At 39.0% G+C, this 24,112-nt stretch overlaps 1 protein-coding gene across 1 annotated transcript; it reads right to left on the bottom strand.

Annotated features, from left to right (window-relative positions):
* Nucleotides 1-120: 120 nt before the first annotated feature.
* LOC148733161 (uncharacterized) lies at nucleotides 121-24,112 on the bottom strand. The gene is made up of 8 exons (XM_088757958.1): nucleotides 23,264-24,112; nucleotides 14,686-14,979; nucleotides 13,632-13,802; nucleotides 7,181-7,255; nucleotides 6,677-6,754; nucleotides 4,774-5,027; nucleotides 3,771-4,035; nucleotides 121-2,368 (listed from the first exon to the last, which is right to left on the bottom strand). Exons 1-8 carry the CDS (start codon nucleotides 24,093-24,095, stop codon nucleotides 786-788), a joined length of 3,552 nt encoding a protein of 1,183 aa, XP_088614084.1. The 5' UTR covers nucleotides 24,096-24,112; the 3' UTR covers nucleotides 121-785.

The following is a 24,112-nucleotide window of genomic DNA, read 5'->3' as shown; positions in this document are numbered from 1 at the left end:
TTGCCGATTTGAAACTGTTAAATTTTTGTTCTAGAGTTTTGCGAGCAGGCCGTTGATTGATTTGCTCACACGCGTTGCTTGACGAGACCCAACAACGGCTGTAAAAGAGACTACAGGAAGCGTGGTATCAATGCAGTTTATTTTTACTAGAAATACATGTCTGAGTTTATTTCAAATAAATTCAAAGGTTTTTATTTTGCTCTCCATTCAACGATATTTCCATTGGAGTCTTTTGAGGTAAATGCTCTTTCTTTTTTTTACAAAAATGCAAACATTAGTTACTTAGCGTGCAATTTCAACCCACTCATATAACAAAATAACTGTTGCCTGCGTAGCATGCCGATGTTTTATCACGCCACGGAAGCCATAATGATCTAGCTTCTGGAAGAGAATGTTATGATCAACGGTATCAAAAGATTTTTTTCAGATCGACAAGGACTCCACAAGAGAATAAGGGTTTCTCCCTATTTGTCTGTTTACGTATACGATATCTAAAATTGCCATTATATATCATAATATTACTACAATTCACAGCAACTGGTAAAATGAACAAAATAAAAAAATCACTGGTGAAAAACCATTGAGGCTTATATGATCAGGTTTTCTAACAAGCAATACAAGATAAACAGGTCGAGATAAAGAAAATTAAGCCATGTCTAACAAATTAGATGTAACTCCTTAAAAGTGCTAAATAATCAGTTAGAAACTCGTAAGCAATTATAAAATAAAAAAAACTAGCATTACCAGAGAGAGAAAGAGAGGGGGGAGAGAGAGAGAGCAAATGATTACTCAAATTTATTTCCAACCATTTGCAAGCTCTTTCCCATTCTCGATGACAGTGTTTCGAGAGCAATATCTAACGGTGACACAATGGTGCCACGAAGGTTACAGTTCTCATCATAATGAACACCAACGACAATGCCAAACCCTGACATGGACTTCTGTCCCTCACGTTTTTCAAAAATCACTGCTCCAGAATCACCTCCGAGACTGAATGGTTTTTCTATGTTTTCGAGCAATAAACATCTTCGCCAATAAACAGAATCAACATTTGTAGACACTTGATTCGTGAGGAGGTCAAAATACACTACGGTCTCACTGAGGGGAGGTTTCAATGCGATCGGTAGAGGTTCAAAAGATTTCTTTATCGAAGTGTGTCCAGTGGCACTTCCGCTCTTACACCATTCTCTCTCCTGCGGGTGACTTAGGACTTCATCCGACGTAATAACATTACCACTTGGGTAGTTTGCAGTGTCAACCATTTGAACAAAAATATTTCTTTCGAGAGCCTCTACTTTTTCCTTTCTCAACTCAGCAACTGCTGCATCGATGGAAATTTCTTGTTCGCCGAAACTGAAATTTATGCGCACGTTGCCACGGAAACCAAATGAGAGGTCTGCTACAACCCTAGGGGGGTCATTGAAAAGCTTTTCCAATTTTTGTGCATTTTCGATGAAATCTTTATAACATCCAGTGTTTTTCGCCCATGGAGGGATTCGATTTTCTGACATAATTTTTAGCTGCCCAAGTGCACTTTCCAACTCAGGTAAACCGACGGGTTGCCAGTTATCAGGAAACAATTTGGTTTTGGTTTCGGCCATCCGATTCAATAATTCGTTGCATTTACCTAAGTATTCCTTAAACGAATTCGTGTATTGCCGCCACCCAGGGTGTATTATCTCGTTTTTCTCTGTGCCACCGATCACATGATTACAAGAGAGCAAATAAAATTTTCCATCATTATCTTTCACAAAGGCACCTAAGGTCCCATACTTAGCGACCCCTTTGATGCCAATGCTTGCTCCTAGACGTAGGTATTCCCTCCTTTCTTCTGGCTCAATTGGATTGGATGGGTTCGCTGCTTCGATCCAAAATCCCTCCACGATGTCTACCGGGAAACGTTCAACAAACTCTGGAATGTTAGTTTCGCCGATTGGGATGCGATCTTTGCCAATAACATTAACCATGATGCAAGGCGTGTTTGTCCGCTTCGAATCTTTTACTTTGAGAGAAGGGTACACTGCAGTGATGTTACGATGCTGGTTGAAAGTGAGAAGAGAAGCGTCAATGATCTTACTAATTTCATCAACTTCGGATTTCTCCAATCTTCTTGACATTCCAGGGGTGATGTTTGGCACAACAGATGTTTCTTTGTACAGATCCGTCCATCTTATATCCACATCCATCTCTCCAAAGTACTTACGAGCAGCTGCAATTAACTCTTTTGGTCTGCCGTTATTGCCACAGAACAAGTACAGTTGAACGTACACCTGACCCCTCTGTTCATCTCTGTATGGCAACACCCTGATACAATCCTTGTGAAGCGCTTCAAACTTTTTAATTTTTTCTATGATGTCTTGATACTCTTCTAGGGAAAATAAACACAAGGATATGTAGGTGAATTTCTTTTCTCTTATCAGTGCAGTTGTTGTTGGTCTTCGGCAGCATTACGGCTACAGATATTAAGTCACAAAAATTAAAGCTGAATACAAACCTGTTGGGTCCGAATTGTAAAATCGTCTGTTTTTTTCTTTGAACAAAAAGAAATTTATGTTCTAGTAATTTGTGCGACCTAGAAATTATGGTCGTGGTGTTCAAAGTGGGTGTGGCTTAATATCTTGCTAACCCAAGAAAAGTGCGATAGAGTAGTGTACAGTAAATTGTGGCGAAGTGACGTTTGTGTGTGTTAAATGAACATAATAATTTACCACGGATGAAATAGACTCAGAATTTGTCTCAGAGCCCAAACAGTCATTTGAGTTGTGGTTGAATGGTTAGCTTCGACGAGCGATCCACATTTTGTTGAACGGTTAGCTTCAACGAGCGATACTCATTTTGAATCTATGATTGCAGGCTTTCTTTCGCCTCAACGGGAAAATATAACTCTATGGTCAAATTTTTTACCTGAATGGGCAGAGATTTTGACCCAACGATCAAAATTTAACGCCTCAACGGGTGAAGAATACTGTGAATGATTTGCCAGTAGTACCGCAGTCACATTGTGTGTCTGCGGTACTACTGCAGTGCTTATTCGCGAATCGGCAAAAATTGCTCACATAATACAGCAGCCAAACACATAAAAATCTCTTGTCTTCCTCGAGAGTCGTCACTAAACCGTTGATGACCTTGATGAATGCTTCCACAAGCAATTAAAGATATCTATATAAAACACTGATCTCGTTTATCGCGTTCTTGATTTCTAGCAGAGCAGGAGGGCTGTACACAATTTTACAAAATGCTACTAAATGCTGATATTTTACTAAATGCCACGTAGCTAAACCCATTTGTTTTTTTTCCTTTTATGAAATCATTCACTGTTTAGTGGTAAGTTGCTTCAATTTGTTTCATGGATTGAGTTAATACACTTTTCAATTATGTAATTAAAATGTTTTCAAAATGAAATACATCCGACTGTGATTCTTTTTGATGATATTACAAACAAACATTTTCAAAAGACAATACCACTGTTAAATTCACAATATAAATAACAAAGCTTGTACACTCAAAGAAAATTAATCAATAATAACCCACTAGAATTACAGGCATTTTCTTTGTTAGCTCCTTTTACTGTCCTCAAGCTCGACTGAGCAAACTAAGCGAAGCGCTTTCAATGTTGCAATGTGACATCCTATTGGCAATGATCATTTGACGGCGGCTTATACCAGAGAACAACAGAGTCACCCCCTCTCTCCTGGGTGATACAGATAATTACACAAAATATCATTATAAACCCACACTTCATTTACTAGGTGTAATTTAAAGAATTTTACCCTTTGTGGAACGAAGGCTGACATAGTGTAGTTCATGGATGTATCCCAACACAAGTGTCCTGCTTTTGTCAACAGGACTTGGTGACGGCATGATAACATCGTGAGCAGCTGAAGGACTGACCACACGCACGCATGTTTGGTAGCAGTTTACTGCAGCAAACAGAATAATATGGTCACCCCAAGTGCCATCTTGCTCCATGTATTCTAAGTAATCAGCCCATGATTGATGTCCATGGACGAAGTTAAACAGATTTGTTTCATCCGGCTGTGAGAAGAGTAAAATAGAGAACGAAACTTAGAGTGTAAATTCAATGAGTACAAGTTGAGTACGTTGGAAGGAGTCATCAGATGAGTAAATAACAAAGAGATACTACACAACAGTGAGAACGGATAATAACCAATCAAAGCAATGAACACAAGGATCTACATTTGATGTAGCAGTCTCAACTCCTGAATTTTCCCTTCTGAAACATCGATTATCTAGTGTCCACCTTATCCAGAGTCAAGGTTCTCCAATTTGGATTGTCCCGTCTGGGGGAGATTCAAGTGCAAACTACTTTTAAAAAACCTTGGACTGGCCGTTTTCTCCACAGGACAAAGCCCTTTTCACAAGGTCTGAATTCATCTGTGACCCGGACATGTCTCTACAAAAACTTTTGAACTACACAGCGTGTTTTTACGGGCAATCTAGAAATATGAAATATTGTTCTCCGGAAAAAGGGTGAAAAGGGGTGGATATTTACCAAGGCGAAGAGGCAAAGTAATTATAATTATCCACCATTTCCACCGACACTGAGGTAGAAAAATATTTACGTACAAACCAGAAGCCGGTGAATGGTATTTGCTAATCAGTAACCATAACCAATGGGTGTGCAATGTGGTTTCTACTAAAAGCTGATATCAGAGTATTTATGATCCTTATTATCCCCTACAGGAGGAGTAGTGATGTATTGGCTAGTTGGCCCACATGTAGATCTAACCTTTACGGTGCTCATCAACTTACTAGTTTAGGGTTTTTTCTGAGGTACTGGACCAATATTTGTCTTAATTCGTCATGTTTGAGTTTGATTCCCATGGCAATTTCCAGTTGATCTGACAAAGCATAGAACAAGCAATTTCCTGATCCATCATTGTCAACAATTCTGAAGCCCTTGCGTGAAGCAGTTTTCTTCAACTCAATTTTTAGGCCTGTCTTGTCACTGAATTTGCTTGCAATGGGTAAGATCTGCTGAAGCCGAACGATTGACTCAACAGAACCTAAATGGACAAACGGATGAATGGACAGAGGATAAATACCACCATGCCTGTGATTGAAAGAGGACCAAAACAAAAGAATACTACATTTGGTTACACGACTCGGGCAGTCAGAGTGCCAATAACTAAAATCAACCAATCAAAATGCTCTATTGCCGGTGCAATATTTTCCGGTATTGGACCGGCACTGTCCCGAAAGGTCCCGAATGATACTTCACTTGTGTCCCTTTGAACTTCAGTCGTATGATAAATCTCTTATTAACCAAGCTTGCTTGGGACCGTAATGGAAGAATATCGGCCCTCGGTCTTTTTTCTACGGACCTCGCTGCGCTTGGTCCGTACTGTCAAGACCTCGGGCCGATGTTCTCCCAGTACGGCCCTCGCGCTTGGTTAATAAGATATATATAATTACTTTTTCTTTAGGTTTCTACAAGTTCTGGATAATAAGTTTCTTTGATATATAGAGAAGTTTTATAGAAAAGGAAGTAAAAAGGAACTCTTAACAGCCAACTGAGCCTTCTAGCTAAGAAAGAAAACGAAGAACTTTTACATCCTGATTTGAAGTACTTCAGCTACAGGGGTGATGTTTGGCACATCAGATGTTTCATTGAACAGATCCGTCCATTTAAGCTCTATACTCTTCAAAGTACTTTTGAGCAGCTAAACTTAACTCTTTTGGCATGCTATTATTGTCACAGAACACTTACAGTTGAACGTATACCTGACCGCTTAGTTTATCTGTTTATGGCAACACCCTGATACATTCCTTGTGAAGAGCTTCAAACTCTTTGGTATTTTTAATGATATCATGATAGTGTTGTTGCTGTTTTTGTGCCTCTTTTAAAAATAAACACAAGGCTATGTAGATCAACGTGCCTTTCTTCCAATCAGCCTAGTTTTAGTTGCGTTTAGCTAGCATTACGTTTACGGACATTTTAGTCATGAAAATTAAAGCTGAAAACAAACCGGTCGGGTTAGATTTGTAAAAATTTCCTGTTTAAGTAAACTGGATTTATGTTTTGGTAATTTATATGTTCTATGGCCATAGGTCGCGGCTAGAAGTCTTGTGACGTGGGTGTGGCTGTGTTTACAAGTCGTGAATGATCATAATTAATAATCAAAATAAATTAAAGATTTTGGCGAAGAACTTTCAATTTGATTTACTTGAAAAGGGGACAGCCTTATTCTTGTCGAATTCTGTGATCTGAGGCTCCCAGTTGGGTGTGGCTTAGTTAGTTGGTAACACAAGAAAAGCGCGATAGTGAGAGGGGAAAATTATGGCGAAGTGACGTTTGTATGTGGTATCTGAACATAATAATTTACTAGCATTAATATAACTTCTAAAGAAACCTGTAAGTTTTAAATGTTGAGTAATGCAGTAAATGTATGCAAACCGCATATCAGTGGTATCATTACTCAGGCATGAATCCCGTTCATCAAATAAGGAAAGTCCATTCACTATAAATTCTCCAACTTGAATCGTTTTTAAGTCGTCAGTTGTTTCTTCTTATTATATCAGCCTGACAATATATTAAGATCATTCTGGTTAGTCGTTCACATTTTTCAAGACGAAATAACCAGGCATCTCTTTCACTATTGCAAAGATTACGTAAACATAAACAGGAATTCCACTTTTCTTTTATTTGAGTTACCTTCACTCTTCTTAGATAAGCCTTTAGTCAGTTCACTCCCGGGTTGAATCTCCTGTAGGCCAACCAGTATCTCTGCCTCTGAAAAAATTACCAAATTTCTAATGTGATATATGATGCTTTACACGCAGTTTGATATTCAAGCATTTTAACAGAAGGACTAAAATATTTATTCAGGTTTAAACTATATACGAAAATAAGTGTAATTATATTACTCAACAGATAGACGACAACATAGAGTCGATTTGTTTTATTAGCATTTATTCTGCGGTTGAATCGTCTTTCAGTCGTAAATTATTTCTTTTTATTATATTAGCCTGATATTGAATCAGCATCGTTTTGCATCCAGATGAATAGTCGTTCACATTTTTCAAGACCATCATTGAGCAATTCTTTCTTTATTGCAAAGATTACGTAATCATTAACAGCAATTCCTTTTTTTTTTCATTTTGAATTTCTAAAACTAACAAACTAACAAAATTCAAAAGCAAATTGATTTTGAGTTACCTTCACTTTCCTTAACGCCTTCAGTCAGTTCTCTTTCGGATTGAATGTCCTGTTGGCCACCCAGTTTCTCTGCCCCTAAAACATTACCAAATTTCTCATGAGATGCATGATTTGTTCACTCAGTTTAATTTTAAAACATTGTAACAGAGAGACTGAAATATTTAAACAGGTTTAAGCTGTAGATAAATACATATGTATATACATTAAACAACAGACACATGACAACATAGAATCTATTTGTTTTAAGTAATCAACGAGCTATACATTTTTAATGGCAACGTCAGATATGCGTCTGTCCTCCTGTTCGGGTTGCCTGTCCTGTTAGCTAACTACCCCGGTAATTAACAATTATTCCACGAGCGCGCGTTGGATTTGAGATGATAGCTAGCCAACGAGGCGCGTAGCGCCGAGTTGGCTATAATCATCTTATATCCAACAAGCGCAAGTGGAATAATTGTTTTATTAAAAACGTTAAATTAAATTATTAAATTTTCTAGCTCCCTTTTAATTTTAAGCTGAAGCGTACGCTTACCATAGTTGTAGATTATGGTATATTGGCTCATATACCATAATAGCCAAGCCAATAAAAAGTCTTGAATTGCATTATCCAATGTTACAGATTTTAATAATTGCAATTGTTTTCCCATTCCCTACGACAGTTTTTCAAGATCAAAATATAACGGTGACACAATGGTGCCAGAATGCTCTTGGTTCGTATATTGTCCAGCAATAACAGTGCCAATCCCTGACATGGGCTCCTTTCCGTCACATTTTTCAAAAATCAGTACTCCAGAGTTACCTTTGTGAGGGAATGTTTTTCGTTATTTTCAAGGATTAAGCATTTTACCAAAGAATCGTTTCACAGTTTTCAGAAGTTTCACGCGTGTGAAGGTCAAGATACGTTACAGGTGCCCGGCTACCTAGGGGTGGCTTCAAATACACTGGGAAATATGAACTTTTCATGGAAGTGTATCCAGTGGCAATATGCCGCTCTTACACCTTTCTCTCTCAGAACATTGGACTTCTTCCGATCTAATAACACTGCCACTTGAGTAATATGAGGTGCCAATAATTTCGACAAATATTGAAAAGTTCTTCTAATTTTTGTGCATACTCAACGAAATCTTTAACATCCACTGACTCCAGTGGTTATCACGGTTGGAGGCAAATGATCATATGACTCCTATGTCTCTTGCAGCTACTAAATTTTTCCATCAATTCTAACTTCGGTTGGTTGTTGACTCAGAGCAAAACTTGTTTCACAATCGGTGATCCGTTTCAACAATTTGTTGCATTCATTTAGGTAATGCTTAAACGATTCTAAGTAGTGTTGCCGCCCAGGGTGGATTATCTCTTGTGTGGCTCCGTCTTCGATCGCATGATCACAAGAGAGCAAATGACAATTACCACCATCAGCTTTCAAAATTGCACCTAAGGTCCCAGCACTAGCGATCCCTTAGATGTCAATGTTTGTTCCCAAACCAAAGTATTCCCTCTGTTCTTGTAACTCCATTGGATTGAATGGGTTCACTGGTTCAATCCAAATCCCTCCACGATGTCTACCGGGCAACGTTCAATCAAATTTGGAATGACTGTTTCGCCGATTGGGATGCGAAACTTGCCAATAACATTAACTTTATTACTTTTATTGGGCATTTTATCATTAAAAATTATGATTAAATGCGCATAATACTCGATTAAGACTAAAAGGAAGGTTATATTACGTGCTCTCTTTATACTAAAGCTTAATCATCTGTTGCATCTCCTTCTTAATAGGTAATTCTCTTTGTAGTCCGGTAAACCGCTCCATATCTTTGGAACAGCAGTAGTGAATGATCTGTAACCAAGAGTGCATTTGAACTTAGCGGTAGGGTCTTGCAAATTAACGCCCACATTACCCAGCAGGTTATGACGAGAAGATCGTTTAATATTCAGAAGATTACTTAAATACGCAGGACCCAGATTGTAAATAGCCTTTCAAGGCGATTTTATGGCAAATTCGGAACTTCACCGATAATCAATGCAGTGGCAGCAGCACTAGGATAATATGACAGTATCTGGGTATATGGGTGATAGGACCCGCTGCGGAATTCTGAAGACGTTGCAATTTGAAAAGATGCACAGCTGGTACACACATAGAGAAGACCATTGCAGTAATCAATGCGTGCCATGATCATGCCTTGTACAAGCAGTTTGGTGGAAGCGGGTGTCAAGAACTTCATTATTCGTCTGATATTATGCAGGTGATAGTAGACAGATTGACAAGTCCTGTTAATCTGTTCTGTCATCTTAAAGTTATCGTCAAACCACGAACCAACGTTGCGGACAGCAGAACTTACAATTGGTACCGATGCTTGACCGGTCTCAAGGTGTGCAATATTCACTTCATCAAGTTGTTGCTTAGTACCAATTCGAATGACCTCGGTTTTATTTTCATTAAGCTTTAACTGGTCCGTCCCAAATGTTCTTCAATAGATTCCCGCACAGAATCCACGGCTTCGATCTGGTTGTCCTCAGAATCCGGCTTAAAAGATAAACAGAGCTGAGTATCATCTGCGTAGGCGTGCACATCCGGAAGGTGAGCCTTGACTATCTCAAACAACTTACCAGCGTAGATTGTAAACAATAGGGGGGCCAAGGCATGAACCTTGTGGGACACCATGGGGTAGATCAAACTTCCCAGAGCAGCAGGCTTCAACACAGATGCACTGAGATCTTCCGTCGAGGTATGATTTAAACCGGCCAAGTACAGTCCCAGATATTCCAAAGCTAGATTCTAATCGCTTGAGCAACTCCTGGTGATTTCAAGTGACAGTGTAAAAGGCCGCTCTTAGGTCGAGAAGTACCAGCAGTGTGACCCTCTGTTTATCCATGCTTAACAGAATGTCATTGTGCACCTTAAGCAGCGCGGTTTCTGTGCTGTGACCGGTGCGGTAAGCAGATTGTAATACTAGGTAAAGCTCATCATGTGCTCGGGAACCTGATGAAATACCGCGCGCGTAGCAAGTTTTGATATAAACTGGAGGTTACTCACAGGTCGTAGGTTTGAAAACGAGGTGTCTTTCCCAGATTTTTTAATACGTGAAACGACAAGAGCTTCTTTCCACGGAGGGGGAAAATAACTTTATCCCAAAGAAGAATTTACTATACACGTTATTCAGTACTGGAAGAAGTTCCTCTAGGCAGGCTACGACTATAGGTGTTGGCATAGGGTCGAGGGTACAGGTCCTTTTAGCTGACTTCTGGACGAGGCTTCGGACTTCTTCACAAGAGAGCTGACGAAACTCATTTATGTGTTGATACTCCATTACTGCAGGATCGTCTTTAACTTTGCCTTCTTGTTTCGTAGCGCCGCGGTTCTAACGATTCCAAGTTGATTCCGGATATTATTGATCTTGCGACATAATAATCGTCTATGTCATCAGATAGAGCGTGATTATCATGATAGTTAGGAAGACAGAGATAATCCTTTCGGCGTGAGGGGGGCTCTCATTCATCTCAACAGCTTCCCAATATTGTCCTTTACAAGGTCCGTGTAAAAGTTTTCCGTGCTTTATGTCGGTATAATAGAGGGTGACACAGTTTCTCTTTTTCTTGGAATTCAGAAGGTCTGATGTTCATTTGGTCCTTTGCCTGGTCTTTTCTGCCATACGTCTTTGTCTTTTCGCGAATGCGATCTCCTCGTTGAAGCTGGGGTCGTTACCTTCTTAGTCTTGATAGATGCACGATGGTTAATAAGACGGAATATTGCTGTTTCGTAGTTTTCAACCAGCTTTGCTACATCATCAGGGCTACGCCTTTCTCTGTAATCATTAGTACACAGGTCAGAAGAGTGCGAAGATCAGCCGTGTTAACAGATATAAGCAAGGCTCGTCTCTCCACTTCGAATCTGTTACTTTGAGAGATATAAGATATACAGATATAAGTAAGGCTCGTCTCTCCACTTCGAATCTGTTACTTTGAGAGAAGGGTACACTGTAGTGATGTTACTGTTATGATATGTAAAACCTTCAGGAAATCAACATTTGCTTTTCTTCGACAAGACCGTTCTTGAATGTCGATCAGCTGAACTTTCTTATGTAACACTTAAAGGTTATGTAACCCTCGAATGTTATGTAACTTTCTGGACTAGTTATGTAATCGCTTCGTACATTCCAATCGAGTTCTCGAGTTACACGAGTGAACATTCAGATAAGTTTGTCGTCATGTTGTTGTTATATCGATAGCTCTAAAGGTAACCTGCCTCTCAAGTAATTAAAGTTTGTGTTCAAAGAAGCTTACTGGACTCAGACTCCCTATCTTGCTCTCTCGCGTCATAAAGGACAAAACTGTTACGATGCTTGCTGAAAGTGAGTGGAGAAGTGTCAATGATCTTATTAATTTTATCAACTTTGGATTTCTCCAATCTTTTTGACACTCCATGTTGCTTGGCACATCAGATGTTTCATTGTACAGATCCGTCCATTTTAGCTCCACAGCCATCTCTTCAAAGTAATCTCGAACAGCTACACTTAACTCTGTTGGTATGCCGTTATTACCACAGAACACGTGCAGTTGAAAGTACACCTAACCACTTAGTTTATCTTAGTTTATTTTATGCTACCATAGACAATTCTCTACGATGAGCTCGCGAAAGCAGCGAATATCCCGGCCTCTTCTCCCACTAGCACGTTTCTGCGAAAGGACGTTTAGATGACCTGATTTTATGTTGTGAAAAAGTTATTCTATCGCTTTCCAACGTAGAAAACCTTTTATATGAATTACAGTGATTCATATTAATACTTGCTCAATCAAATGTAAGGTTGTGCGAGATTTCATTGAGGCTCACTTCAATGCTATTTTTTTAATGTTTAGCGCAGAATGTTTTCTTTGGGGATAATCTGTTCTCTAAAATCAACCAAATTAGGAGCATTCCATGCATCAACTGAAAAATAGTTAATTATCAAGTAAAAACATTAATCAACCGCGAATTGTTCCCACAACAATGCACGACTTAAACCTTCGAACCACAGGCGACAACTGTTAGTCAAATTCCTAGACAAATCGTCGGCGGATGTGTATCGAGTGTATGATCAGGTTTATACTTTCTGCGAACGGCCGACCGAGATAAACTCGAGGCTCGCCTAAATTATATTGATGCTATCTAGCTCAGTTTGTTTCAATTTATTTATTGGCTGCAAAAAAATTATTTTGTTTCGTTACCTCTGTAATTGAATAAAACAAACCAAAAAAAATATCCTGCGGTAGAGTCTTTGCTTAGCTAATCCACAAGCTTGACCTTAGCTGCCGAAAAGCCCCCAAAGCACTTCGTTGCACATTTCGAAAGAGAAGGAAAAATTGAAAAGCACGATCTGCAATGAAAGGTTTTGGCTTATAGTCAGTCATATTCATTATTTCAGCAGTCAAGTAGACAAATTGTTACGAGACTAGCCGATCTCTACCGCTTCATTGGTTTGAACCTAGGAGTAATATTTGATCATGCAGTCAGATCTTCCGGGTGGGAGTAGTCTAGAGATTACCCAGATGATCCCACCACACAGTCATTGTTAGCAAATCCATTATCTCTGAACAGCAACTCGCAGTTGTCAATCAGCTAGTTTTCAATTTCTCTTACCCTAGTTTGCTATGCCGTCAAAAATAAGAATTAAAGTCAACAGTGGTTCTTTTAATCACCAACTAGAAGATGTATCAAACGGTCACCCGTGGGGAATTGCGCTTAATACAGGTTGACCGCTTAATACAGGTTCCAAAGAGAAGGGGCCATTACACAACGCCGCTTACTGCCATAATTGACCACTCAATGTACAGAATATCGCCCAAAATACCACTTACTTTGATATCGAGAAAGAAACATGGATTAGAATTTACTCAAAAGGTTATTCATAGTTTTGTTTGAATGGTTCCGCTTTAATTGACCATTTAGTACAGGTGGAAGACAATAACAACTGGCCGTTAAGACTAAGTAAAAGGTGACCACAAATGCCGCTTAATAAAGGAGGAAATTAAAGAGATTCAGGGAAAACAAATCCAGGACTTTGAAAACCAACCACTTAACACAAGGCGACCACTTAATACGGTGCAGTTAAGAGAATTGTAATACAGGTCCAACCGTACATGTTTATTTAAAAGCCAAACATGTCAGTGGTATCATTACTCAGGCATGAATCCTGTTCAAAGCATAAGGAAAGGCCAGTTACCATTTTTTCCACGACTTAAATCGTTTTGCATGTTTCTCAGTTGTCAATAGTTTTTGTTTATCATATCAACCTGATAATGAATTGGCATCACTTTCAATTGATTGGTAGTCCTTCACAATTTCAAGACTCAATTAATCAGCCAAGCTTTCATAATCTCAAACATTACGTAACCGTAAACGGGAATACCATTTTTTTTTTTCAATTTTGAGATAAAAAAAACTAAAGAGAAGCTAATAAACAATAATTTGAGTTACCTTCACTCTCCTTAGATGTACCTTTAGTCAGTTCACGTTCGGGTTGAGCGTCCTGTTGGCCGGTCACTGATGCTTGGATTTCACTAGACCTTTTCTTTGCTTCGTAATGCGGTTTTAGAATCTGTTCTATCACTGCAGCTTTCCCAGATACCTTTAGAAGAAGGCCCAAACCTATCAAAATAGTTGGAGAAACGTTTCAGAACTCGCTTGTCTTGATTCAGTCCCTGATATTGTTCACGCAGTGTGATTTTTGAGCATTGTAACAGACGGACTGAAATTAACTAACTCTGATGTAAGAAGACCGTGAAAAATGTCGGACAAAAAGTAAATGTAATTTTCAAAGGCAAAAAATATCAGTGGTATCATTACCCAGGCATGAATCCCGTTCATCACATAATGAAAGGCCATTTACCATGTTATACGATTTGAAACGGTTTTACCTACGCGGTAACCTCGAGCCAAATGTTTTCCTGTTCTGCCCTCCCACTCAGGCCGTCAATTACTAAGTACATAGTATTCTATGAAAGTTCTTAGAATTTCAAGATCTGTGAACACTCCAAAAGTAGACTGATTGATAAAAACAAAAATCGTCGATGACTTTAAGGGGAAATCGAATAAAAAGGAAATCTGAGGTATATCACCCTCTTCTTCTTGAAAAAAAATTAGAGATCTACATTGCTGTCAATTTCTGTTCAGTGAGAATTCGTTTAGTCTTGCGTGGAAAACGTTGGCTAAGTAACGGTTTTTTCTTATTTTTGGTAAAGAAGGAGTATTGTTTTAGGCTTAGTAATCTCCAAATTACCCAAATGAATTCATGTAGATCAAGCATTCCTTCAATTCCACCAAAGCCGTGGTATTTGTTTGTTCAGTAGATATTGACTACAAAATCTAAACCTTGTATGAATGTCGGGCAGAATATTCTTGATTCCACTACAATAAAGTTGACGCTGAACAATTATTTTTTGGAAAGTGTTAGACTTTCATATTTTATGTTTTTTTTTTTTTTTTGAAAGAAAGGTAAGTTTGATATGATCAGTCATTAGTCTTAGAATACCTCTGGCTTTGAAGTCGTCTAGTCCCGCGAGAAGATCCTTCGCATCTTCCGAAGGTACTCTCATGTCTATCATAACGCTTCTCAAACCATTTCGAAATTGGCCAGTACAATAATCCTCGGGATTTTGTCCAAACTTTCGAAAATACTCAAAGCTATCCGTAACGCGTTTTACCACGAATTGGCCTAACCGCAATAGGACGAAGGTTTCCATTGCCAGATTACTGAGAAGCCATTCCTTTTGATTATCTGTCAAATCGGAAATTTCTTGAGGAAGTTCAGGAAGAGGTTGATCCCCTTTGGAGGAAATGAATAAATAAAAAACATAGCTCGTTTTTGGCCACTATCACAATAGAGGGTGCATGACAAAACCAACATTAAAACATCAATTATTTCAAAAACAGATCGTGACATTTTTTCTACCTGCGTTTTTCTTTTTCAGGCTCATTTGATTATTCATATTAATTCAATTCAGCTTAACAAATTGACCATAATTTTCCACTGTCCATTTGAAAAATAAGGAGCCTTGTCTGTGCTCTATTCTGTTGTAAAGCAAGCAGGAAGCGGCTAGAGGACTAGAGCACAAAAGAAATGTAGGGAGAAACACTTGACTATGTCTCGTGTTTCTCCCCACTTCTTGAGTGGAAAACCTTCGTTTTCTCTTTGAGGATTTTCGTCTTTGCACACGTTTCAAGAGGAAATGTACAAAAATATCGATCAAATCGCGGCCACGGTCAAAAATTAAATCTAGCTTCATTTTCAATATTTAGGTAACTATTGACGAGTTTTCCAAGGTTTCGGGTCTTATTTTTCAAAGTACCGCGGAATTTCGGAAATATTTGAGAAAATCGATTTCGCGCTCTCCATGGCCGAAAATAGCTGTATAAACTAGCCAAAATGAGCATTCGCAAGAACGTCCTCGCGTCTTTGGTGGAAGACATAACGTGGAAAATTAATAATCCATGTCAAAAGTAGAAGTATTAAGCACTCTATTGATGCCTGTTTTTCGGTTGTAGGTTATACTTCTCGGTTGTTAGTAAAACGCGTAACGGCGTAACGGCGTAACGGCGTAACGGCGTAACGGCGTAACGGGTAACGGCGTGACGAGAAACCACGTAACGGGATTTTTTAAATGTTATTATCTCTTTTTTTTGTATTTTATTATTTTTTAAAATTTTGTTACTACAATCTTTTTTTTTAGTGTGAACATTATTATTCGTGATTGGCGGGGTTTTTCCCGCTGTATGGCTCAAGTTACTGCATTTCCGGAGACACTACAAAGTGAGGGCGCACTTTCTCACACTTCCATTGTTACGAGGATCGCGAGGATCGAATTATTTTCACTGAATCTGTCACGCAATCCCAGACTTTTCTAGAATTATCTTTAGTCTGTAATATTTCAGAAACTTCTTTCATGTGCATGACTCAGCAATTTCCAAAAATAGTACAACTTGTAATACGCTATAAATAGTAATAGAACATTCTAGATACCTAAAGTAAATGTATAAAAGCTGGCTTGTGAGAAGTACAAGAAGGATTTGCCCGAGGGCTTACCCTTGTGGCCGGCTGACAGAACTCGTGGAAGCTATGATATGACGAGGTTATGACCTTTTGACCTTGCGATATCCGGAGAGAAGAAAGGAAGAAAAAGGTGATAGCCGAGAAGGGAAGAAGATAAATAACATAGAGTTCACTATAAAGTCCTCAGGAAGAGTTTGTGTACACGAAAGAATGCCATTAATCAAGAAAGCTAAGCGTTGTGGCCTTCAGTCGCTGGAAGTTGGAATTCGAAGCTGATCAAGGCGACGAATACTTCTACGGCATGAAAGATTGTAAGCCTGGTTTATGAACTGCTTAACTTAATCTTTAACCTAAGTAAATTAGACAGTGTAAAACTAATTAAATAATAGTTGAAATGGGTAACTGCTTGTTGTTACATTTTTGTTGCGTGCCTTATATCGTACTCGGGAGTCTACTTTTATATATGCTTTTATTGGCGGACATCTGCTGGTCATTCGTGCACGTAACACCATGAGGTCGATTATGGAGGAGAACGATGATGGTAAGTTTTGGGCTTTCATTTTCGGTCAGTTAGTTTCCTTTCTTGCTTCTCGATGTTTTCAGTCAAAATTTGTTTAGCGTAGTAACAGGTTTCAGTAATTGAGCAGTTTTTGCGTCTGGCGCGCTATTTTTCAATTCTAACAACTTGCGTTTACGATTTTCCGCAGAAGTCATTTTCTTTGCGGTAGAGAAGGCTTTCTGGTAAGTGAAAGTTCAATATGTAATTTGATGGTACGTAACATTTTCTATTAAAAGTGTAGCTCACCTCCAACGCTTATTAATAGTGGCCACTATAGAGGAGCCTTTAAAATCGCTTTGAATGTAGCGATGGCGATAAAAAAGTATTTTTTAATGTGGATATAGCCTACGTATAGCCGTACCCACCCCCAAGAAAAACGGGGAGGGAACGTTCCCTCCCCGTTTTTCTTTGGGGGTGGGTACGGCTATACGTAGGCTAATGTGGATATTAAACATATCTGGTGATTGCATGTGGCTCTCAAATTCAATTCACGGATGTAGTTAAGGTTTTTATGCTAAGATGTAGATTCAATTCTTCCCTTTTGTAGATGCAGATGTCAAGGACAGCAGACTCACTTCTGGGGTAAGATTTTCCATTTCATGTTGTTGATATGCGTATCTTAATGCCTGTTATTGGAAAATTTATCAAACGCAAAGTTCATGTCACGCAACGCCTCGATGCAGACTGACCGGAATAGCCCATTACAGAAACGTTAAGAAAAAACAGCAAAAAGAAAAAAGAAAAAGAAAAAAGGAAAAAAAACAAACGAAAAATAACATTTAAAAAAATCCCGTTTCGCGGTTTCTCGTTACGCCGTTACCCGTTACGCCGTTAAGCGTTTTACTAACAACCAAATTTGAGGGAGATCGGTCGACTTATGTAGAATTTGTCGGCCTTCAAGTGGCGACGGTTGGTGTTCGGGACCGGTTGAAGTTTCCAGCCTTGAGTGTTTTTACACACAGTTGACCGGTAGCACCACACGCGTTGCAAAGAAGGTCGCCAAAACAGCGTTAAATGGACCGTAAACGACAAAGAAGCTACGGAAAAAAGGAAAGGAGACTTCATACGATATATTCCTCGCTTTTATTTTCATTTTTAATTTTTTCTTAATTTTTTTTTTATAATTTTTCCTATTTTACAGTTGACTGTTGACACCGCACGCGTTACAAAGCAAGTCGCCAAAACGACTGTTGGCAACAAAGCGGCTACGGAAAAAAGGTAAGGAGACTTCGCATGTTTTATTCCTCGCCTTTATTATCCTTCTAAATTTTTTCTTAATTTTTTTGTAAAATTTGTCCTTTTTTTAACGGCCTACATGTACGCTTGAAGTTCGATCTTAATGTCACACCCCAAAGTCACACACAGTACGCTTGGGCTGCCTGTGGTTTGTGCAGCCGATTGTTATTTTACAGTGAATGTACCAGATTTACCGTTTGCCTCGCCTATAGCGATATATTGCTGACTATGTATATAAATCAGTGAGAAATAAACGTTGAATTACCTTACTTGTGGTGTACAGTCGTCCTTTTGCCTCAAAAAAGGATTTTTTGAGCGATTTTGAATGAGTTTGAGTTCGTCGATGAATGAGTTTGAGTTCGTCGGTAAATCTGGTACATTCACTATAAAATAACGATCGGCTACACATCAGATAATTTGAATATATCAACAAAGTTGAAATGGTAAATTGGCCACCGTTACGATTATAAAAGCTGACGTTTCGAGAGCGTTAGCCCTTCGTCGAAGAATATATCAACTTTGTTGATATATTTAAATTATTTCGTTACCCCCACCGGCGCAGCCCCAAACAGTTTCTTTAGAAACTATCAACCTTTATACACAACAGATAGTATGGGCGCCTTGTGCTATAATAAGTGACGGCGTGACGCTTCATAAAGAAGATCAGGTTGCAACGCGTAACTATGGAAAAACTGTGAAACGAAATGTTTGTAAATAACAATATACTGCGACTAATTATATGTGTCGTTAGTACAACTTCTACCGAGCAGCTGTTAGATGAAGTAGGTAAAAACTAAGGAATTTTCATTTTGATTGGGAAAGGGGGGATGGGAGTGGGCTTGGCGATCTGACACTTTGGTAACAAGAAACGCCTTTAACACCCTAAAGAGCACGCGAGTTGCATTAAGCCAACATGGAAAACTGAACTGGAGGGCTCAAAAATTTTGACTGGAACATATTTTCCTTTAAATGGCAGATACCTCTGTGGTGTGCTGAGGAGGGGTTTATGACCACAGTCCATAAGAGAATTGAAAATATTCCCCAAGTGTTTCGTTCTGAACGCTGGGGTTAATGTCCCAGTTTCAGGCGATTGCTTATCGCTTACTCTCAGTATCATTCATACTCTATTACTCTCTAAGAGACTGATTCAGCTGTGGCACTGTAATACATACTCCAAACTGAATGCTCTGTCCTACGTTCACTACCCAAACAAAGAAGTATCTTAAGGGACGTAAAAATACTAATACCCGGGCAGAGTTGAAGAAATGCAGCAGCTAACATCACTAGTGGGTACTTAAAAGATTAAGACTGATGGCACCTACATTTCTTCAAAAACTCCTCAATTCGGCTCTGGTATGGGGCTTTTTAAGTCCCTTGATATCGCTGGTGGGGATTTCAAAGTTGAGGCAAATTATGTTAAGCATTGGGAGTAAAGGCAAATTTGCTGTTGTTTTGTTTCCAGTGTTCTAATGTTGTAGCTTTGGAACAGTCTCAAACTGCTCCTCCAGTCTAACGGCGTAACCACGTACAGCTTTGTGCAACCAATGGGATGGGCGTTAAAGGCAAGCAAGTCGTCAAGAGCGCGATTTAACCAGAAACAGAAGAAGCATCTACTGAGTAAGTTCCTCATCAGTAAGTAAACGGGGCAAAAAGTCGACACTGCCTTAGTTGCTCGCTCAATGATAACTGTAAGGGACACAAATGGTGACCGGCTGTTCAATAGCTCTGAATTCTTGACCACTCGGCAGATCATCAGCTACTTTTCCTACCTGGCGTCTAAGTGCTCCGGCTCCAAGGCCTCCACCCCATCCAAAACAAGTCCGATTACGAGGAAAGCGCAGAAGCCGAATTAAACGCATTTCAGCGGCCTTACAGAAGAAGTTCTTGATAGCATCCAACCCGCCCATCCCGTCAGCTTCGACAACTACAGCCTATTTGAGATGATGGAACGAGCCAAGTTACCGACACTTGCCAAGTCAATGCTTTACAGAATTGGCCTCAACTTTGAAATCCCCACCAGTGATATTAAGGGACGTAAAAAAGCCTCATACCTGAGCCGAATTGAAGAGTTTTTGAAGAAATGTAGGTGCCATCGGTCTTAATCTTTGAAGTACCCACTAGTGATATTAGCTGCTGCATTTCTTAATAAACTCTTCATTCTGCTTTGGTATTAGTCTTTTTACGTCTCTTAAGATACTTCTTTGTTTTAGTAGTGAACGTAGGACAAAGCGTTTTTGGAGGATGTATTACAGTGCCACAGCTGAATCTGTCTCTTAGAGAGTAATAGCATATGAATGATACTGAGAGTAAGCGATAAGCAATCGCCTGAAACTGAGACATTAACCCCAGCGTTCAGAACGAAACTCTTGGGGAATGTTTTCAATCCTTTTATGGACTGTGGTCATAGAACCCTCCTCAACACACCACAGACGTATCTGCCATTGAAAGAAAAATATGTTCTATGTTGGCTAAAAGCAACTCGCGTGCTCTTTAGCGTGTTAAAGGCGCTTCTTGTTATTAAACTCGCTTCCAAAATGTCAGATCGCCAAGCCCACTCCCATCCCTCCTTCCCAATCAAAATAAAAATTCCTTAGTTTTTACCTACTTCATCTAACAGGTGCTCGGTAGAATTTGGATTAACCACAGATATAATTAGTTGCAATATTTTGTGATTTACAAAATTTCATTTCACAGTTTTTGCATAGCTACGTAATGGAATTTTGATCTTCTTTAAGAAGCGTCACGCCATTCAGTTTAAAGAAAAATATGTTCCATTTTGACTAAATGCAAGTCGCGTGCTCTTTAGGGTGTTAAAGGCGTTCCTTGTTATTAAACTCGCTTCCAAAATGTCAGATCGCCAAGCCCACTCTCATCCCCCCTTCCCAATCAAAATAAAAATTCCATAGTTTTTGCCTACCTCATCTAACGGCTGCTCGGTAGAAGTTATAATAACGACACATATAATCAGTCGCAATATTGTGATTTAGAAAAATTTCATTTCACAGTTCTTCCATTGTTACGTAATGGAATTTTGATCTTTTTTAATATGCGTCACGCCGTCACGCATTACAGTTTCAGGTCTTAACCTTTGACCCAATATTTTCAGGAGACTGAGCTTTTTTATCGTTATCTCCGAAAACGAAATCAGTAGTTGGACAGTAACTAGACTACGTTTCTATCAGGTAAGTTATCCATTACGGGTGTAAAGCAGAGTTCAGCGAAATAATTTTAATCAAAAGCAGAGTTTTCGGCTTTTCCGCAAAAACGCTTATTAGTCTATTAACACAACGGCAATATACTAAATAGCGTAAATTCTAAAATATTCAGATTTTGATGGCGTTTTTTGAAGCGCTCGCGAAAAAACCCAAAGCAATCATTATATTTCTTGGAAGAAGAGCACTTGGGCACTCAATAGCCATAAGATGAACCCGATTGGGAAATGGCCACATATCGAAATTTTGGTTTATAATAGACGGTAAAACTATGTTTACTCAGGCTATTATTAAATCGCCCTTAATGATTGTGTTTTTCGTTGGGAGAAGTATAATCTACAAGTAAAAAACAGGCATCAATAGAGTGCATAATACTTCTACTTTTGACATGGATTTTTAATTTCGATGTCATGTCTTGCACCAAAGACGCGGAGACGTGCTTGCGAATGCTCATTTTGGCTAATTTATACAGCTATTTTCGGCCATGGAGAGCGCGAAATCGATTTTCGAGGGGGGCTTTGGGATTTGCGGTTTTGACTGTTTATTTGGATCAGTTTTTCGGTTTTGGGGCCAAAAAGGTTCGGTTTTTTGGTTTTGATGTTCAGAGCGGTTTGCGGATTTTACGTGTTTTTGCACTCGGTTTTCGGTTTTCAAGAAAACTCTGATGCGGTTTTCGGTTTTTCCTTTTTGACCCCTTAAAGGTGAAAATGTAGCGTTTTTGTCAGGTTTGAATGCGGTTTTCGGTTTTGCTGCCTTTTTTCGTCTGTTTCTCGGTTTTGGAGGTTTTTTTCTCCGGTTTTGCGGTTTCCCAGAGGCCCCAATGCTCCCCTCATTTTTTCAAATACTTCCGAAATTCCGCGGTACTTTGAAAAAATGAGACCCGAAACCTTTGAAAACTCGTTAATAGTTACGGCCTGAAAATCGAAAATGAAGATAGATTTAATTTTTGACCGTGGCCGCGATTTTATCAATTTGATCGTTATTTTTGTGCATTCCCTCTTAATAATGAAAATTACGGCGCTTGGCATGTCTACAAAACTTTGTTTGGTTCTTTTGTTGCCACTTGCCTGCTCGCTTATTCCGAAATTTCACTTTGAAGTAAAGAAAAAAAAGCTAGACTCATTACAAATTGGCAGATGGTGACAACTTTAGCTCAGCTTCATTCTCTATACTCTGATAGAGCACGCGCTTTTAACCAATAACAGGGCACGTTATATCTGAATTTTATAATAAAACCTTATTGATAATAGAAATAACTTCAACAATGTGAAAACTAAACTGAAACCATGAGGCTCAACCGAGTGGTTTCACTGCAAAGTTTTTAACATGGTTGGTTTCATTTTGATGATCAATAAGGTTAAAGACTGGAAAATGATGGTAAATTTATTTTTTACAACCACATTGAAATATTCATGCTGCTAATGCGCCAAAGAAAAAATCTCTCGACCAATGAGCGTGCGAGAATTTCTACAGTTATTGTAAAAATAGGTATTGCGGCATTCTACTTTAAGACTTGTTTTTCTTTCTGTTTTTCAGGATAAGTGGTTGCTGCTATGGTTGTGATCAATTTTGTGATTGGTGGATTTAACTGAGTGGACTAGGTATGATTGACTGCTTTAACTGTCCAATTAGAGGTAGTCGATTGCAGTCCACTGTCCGATTACATTCTCCTATTACAACTAAAAATAAATACAGTAGCTAATGCACCAATCACATTTAAATTGAGGAAATTGTTATGGTTATGATCCTTTCAATGGTTATCTTCAGATTTCTGGTTATGTTATGTTTATGATCCATTAAATGGTTATCTTATTCTCAAACATGACCTCTGCAAAGCTGCAAATTGCAAAGAAATAATCAAGGAAAGATCAATTAGGAACGTCAGTTTATGTATTTAGTCAGCGCTAAATTATGAGTAAAAACAGTCACAGCCACGGATAGATCTGAATGATAAAGTAGCTACTCAATTACCCACAAATGAATGAAACAAATGAATTTTGCAAGTTTAATTTGCACTTTAGAGGTGTAATGGCTCATAAACGATATTTCTTACCTGATTTGAGAATTTTAAGTAACAGGTCGTTCAGTTTCAGTAGTTCCCCTCTTTCAGTGGCAGTTTTTTTCTTTTCTGTCGCAGTTTCCTCGGCCTCTTCACCCATCTCCTTAGGATATCTTTTCAACGCTTTCCTAAGTTCTCCTTGAACAACTGTCTTAAGTTCCTTGATGCTTTCTAGAATACTTTCCTCGCTTTCTGCTTGGAATTCATTCGTGATGTCCTCCTTTAGCTTACGAACTCTTTCTGTTGGAAAATTATCCTCATTGACCTTGGTTTTAATAGTCGTTGTAGCAACGTTAAGGACATTAAAGGCTTCTTCAACAAGTCGCATGTATTCTTCAGAAGTTTCGGCAGCTATTCCGGTGTTAGATGACAAAAGACGAAGGCAATTTCGTAGAAGGTGCAGTTGATCAATCGCCAATGCAAATTTTTCAGCGTCAGAAATCTGTTTTTCACCGAACCTATGAAAATTACCATCAAGCAGTCGACGGGCCGGTTCTACATATTTGTTACTAAGTGATTCCAGCTTGCCTGTACCGTCAGATTCAGAGAATGAAAGAGAATGAATAAAGGCCTGGTACAGGCTGGTAAAATCCCATTGATTATACGAAAGGTCTGTGGGTACAATTGAAAAGCCATCTTCAGATTTAAGAAACCTATCGCGCACTTCCTTAGAATCATCCCACGTTCGGCACCCACTCTGTTGGCCAAGGGTGGTGTCCCACATATATTTGAAACTTTGCCGTAGAGCCACAGGGAACTCATTGATCACAATGTCGGCAAATTTGTAATAATTCAGTTGCTCTTTGGTAAGCGGCTGCATAGCCATCACTGCTCCCAGCTCCA

Source organism: Stylophora pistillata, chromosome 4 (assembly GCF_964205215.1).
Source record: "Stylophora pistillata chromosome 4, jaStyPist1.2, whole genome shotgun sequence".
NCBI classification, from domain to species: domain Eukaryota; kingdom Metazoa; phylum Cnidaria; class Anthozoa; order Scleractinia; family Pocilloporidae; genus Stylophora; species Stylophora pistillata.
Note: the sequence above shows the minus strand (reverse complement) of the source record. Positions and strands in the feature narration are given on the sequence as shown.

Excerpts from the sequence above, each read along its gene's own strand:
- LOC148733161 (XM_088757958.1), bottom strand. The coding sequence starts at position 24,095 with ATGGCTATGCAGCCGCTTACCAAAGAGCAACTGAATTATTACAAATTT. Across the intron at positions 13,803-14,685 it reads AGACGACTTCAAAGCCAGAG|GTTTGGGCCTTCTTCTAAAG; the intron begins GTATTCTAAGAC and ends CTATTTTGATAG. Across the intron at positions 4,036-4,773 it reads TCAGAAAAAACCCTAAACTA|CCGGATGAAACAAATCTGTT; the intron begins GTAAGTTGATGA and ends CTCTTCTCACAG.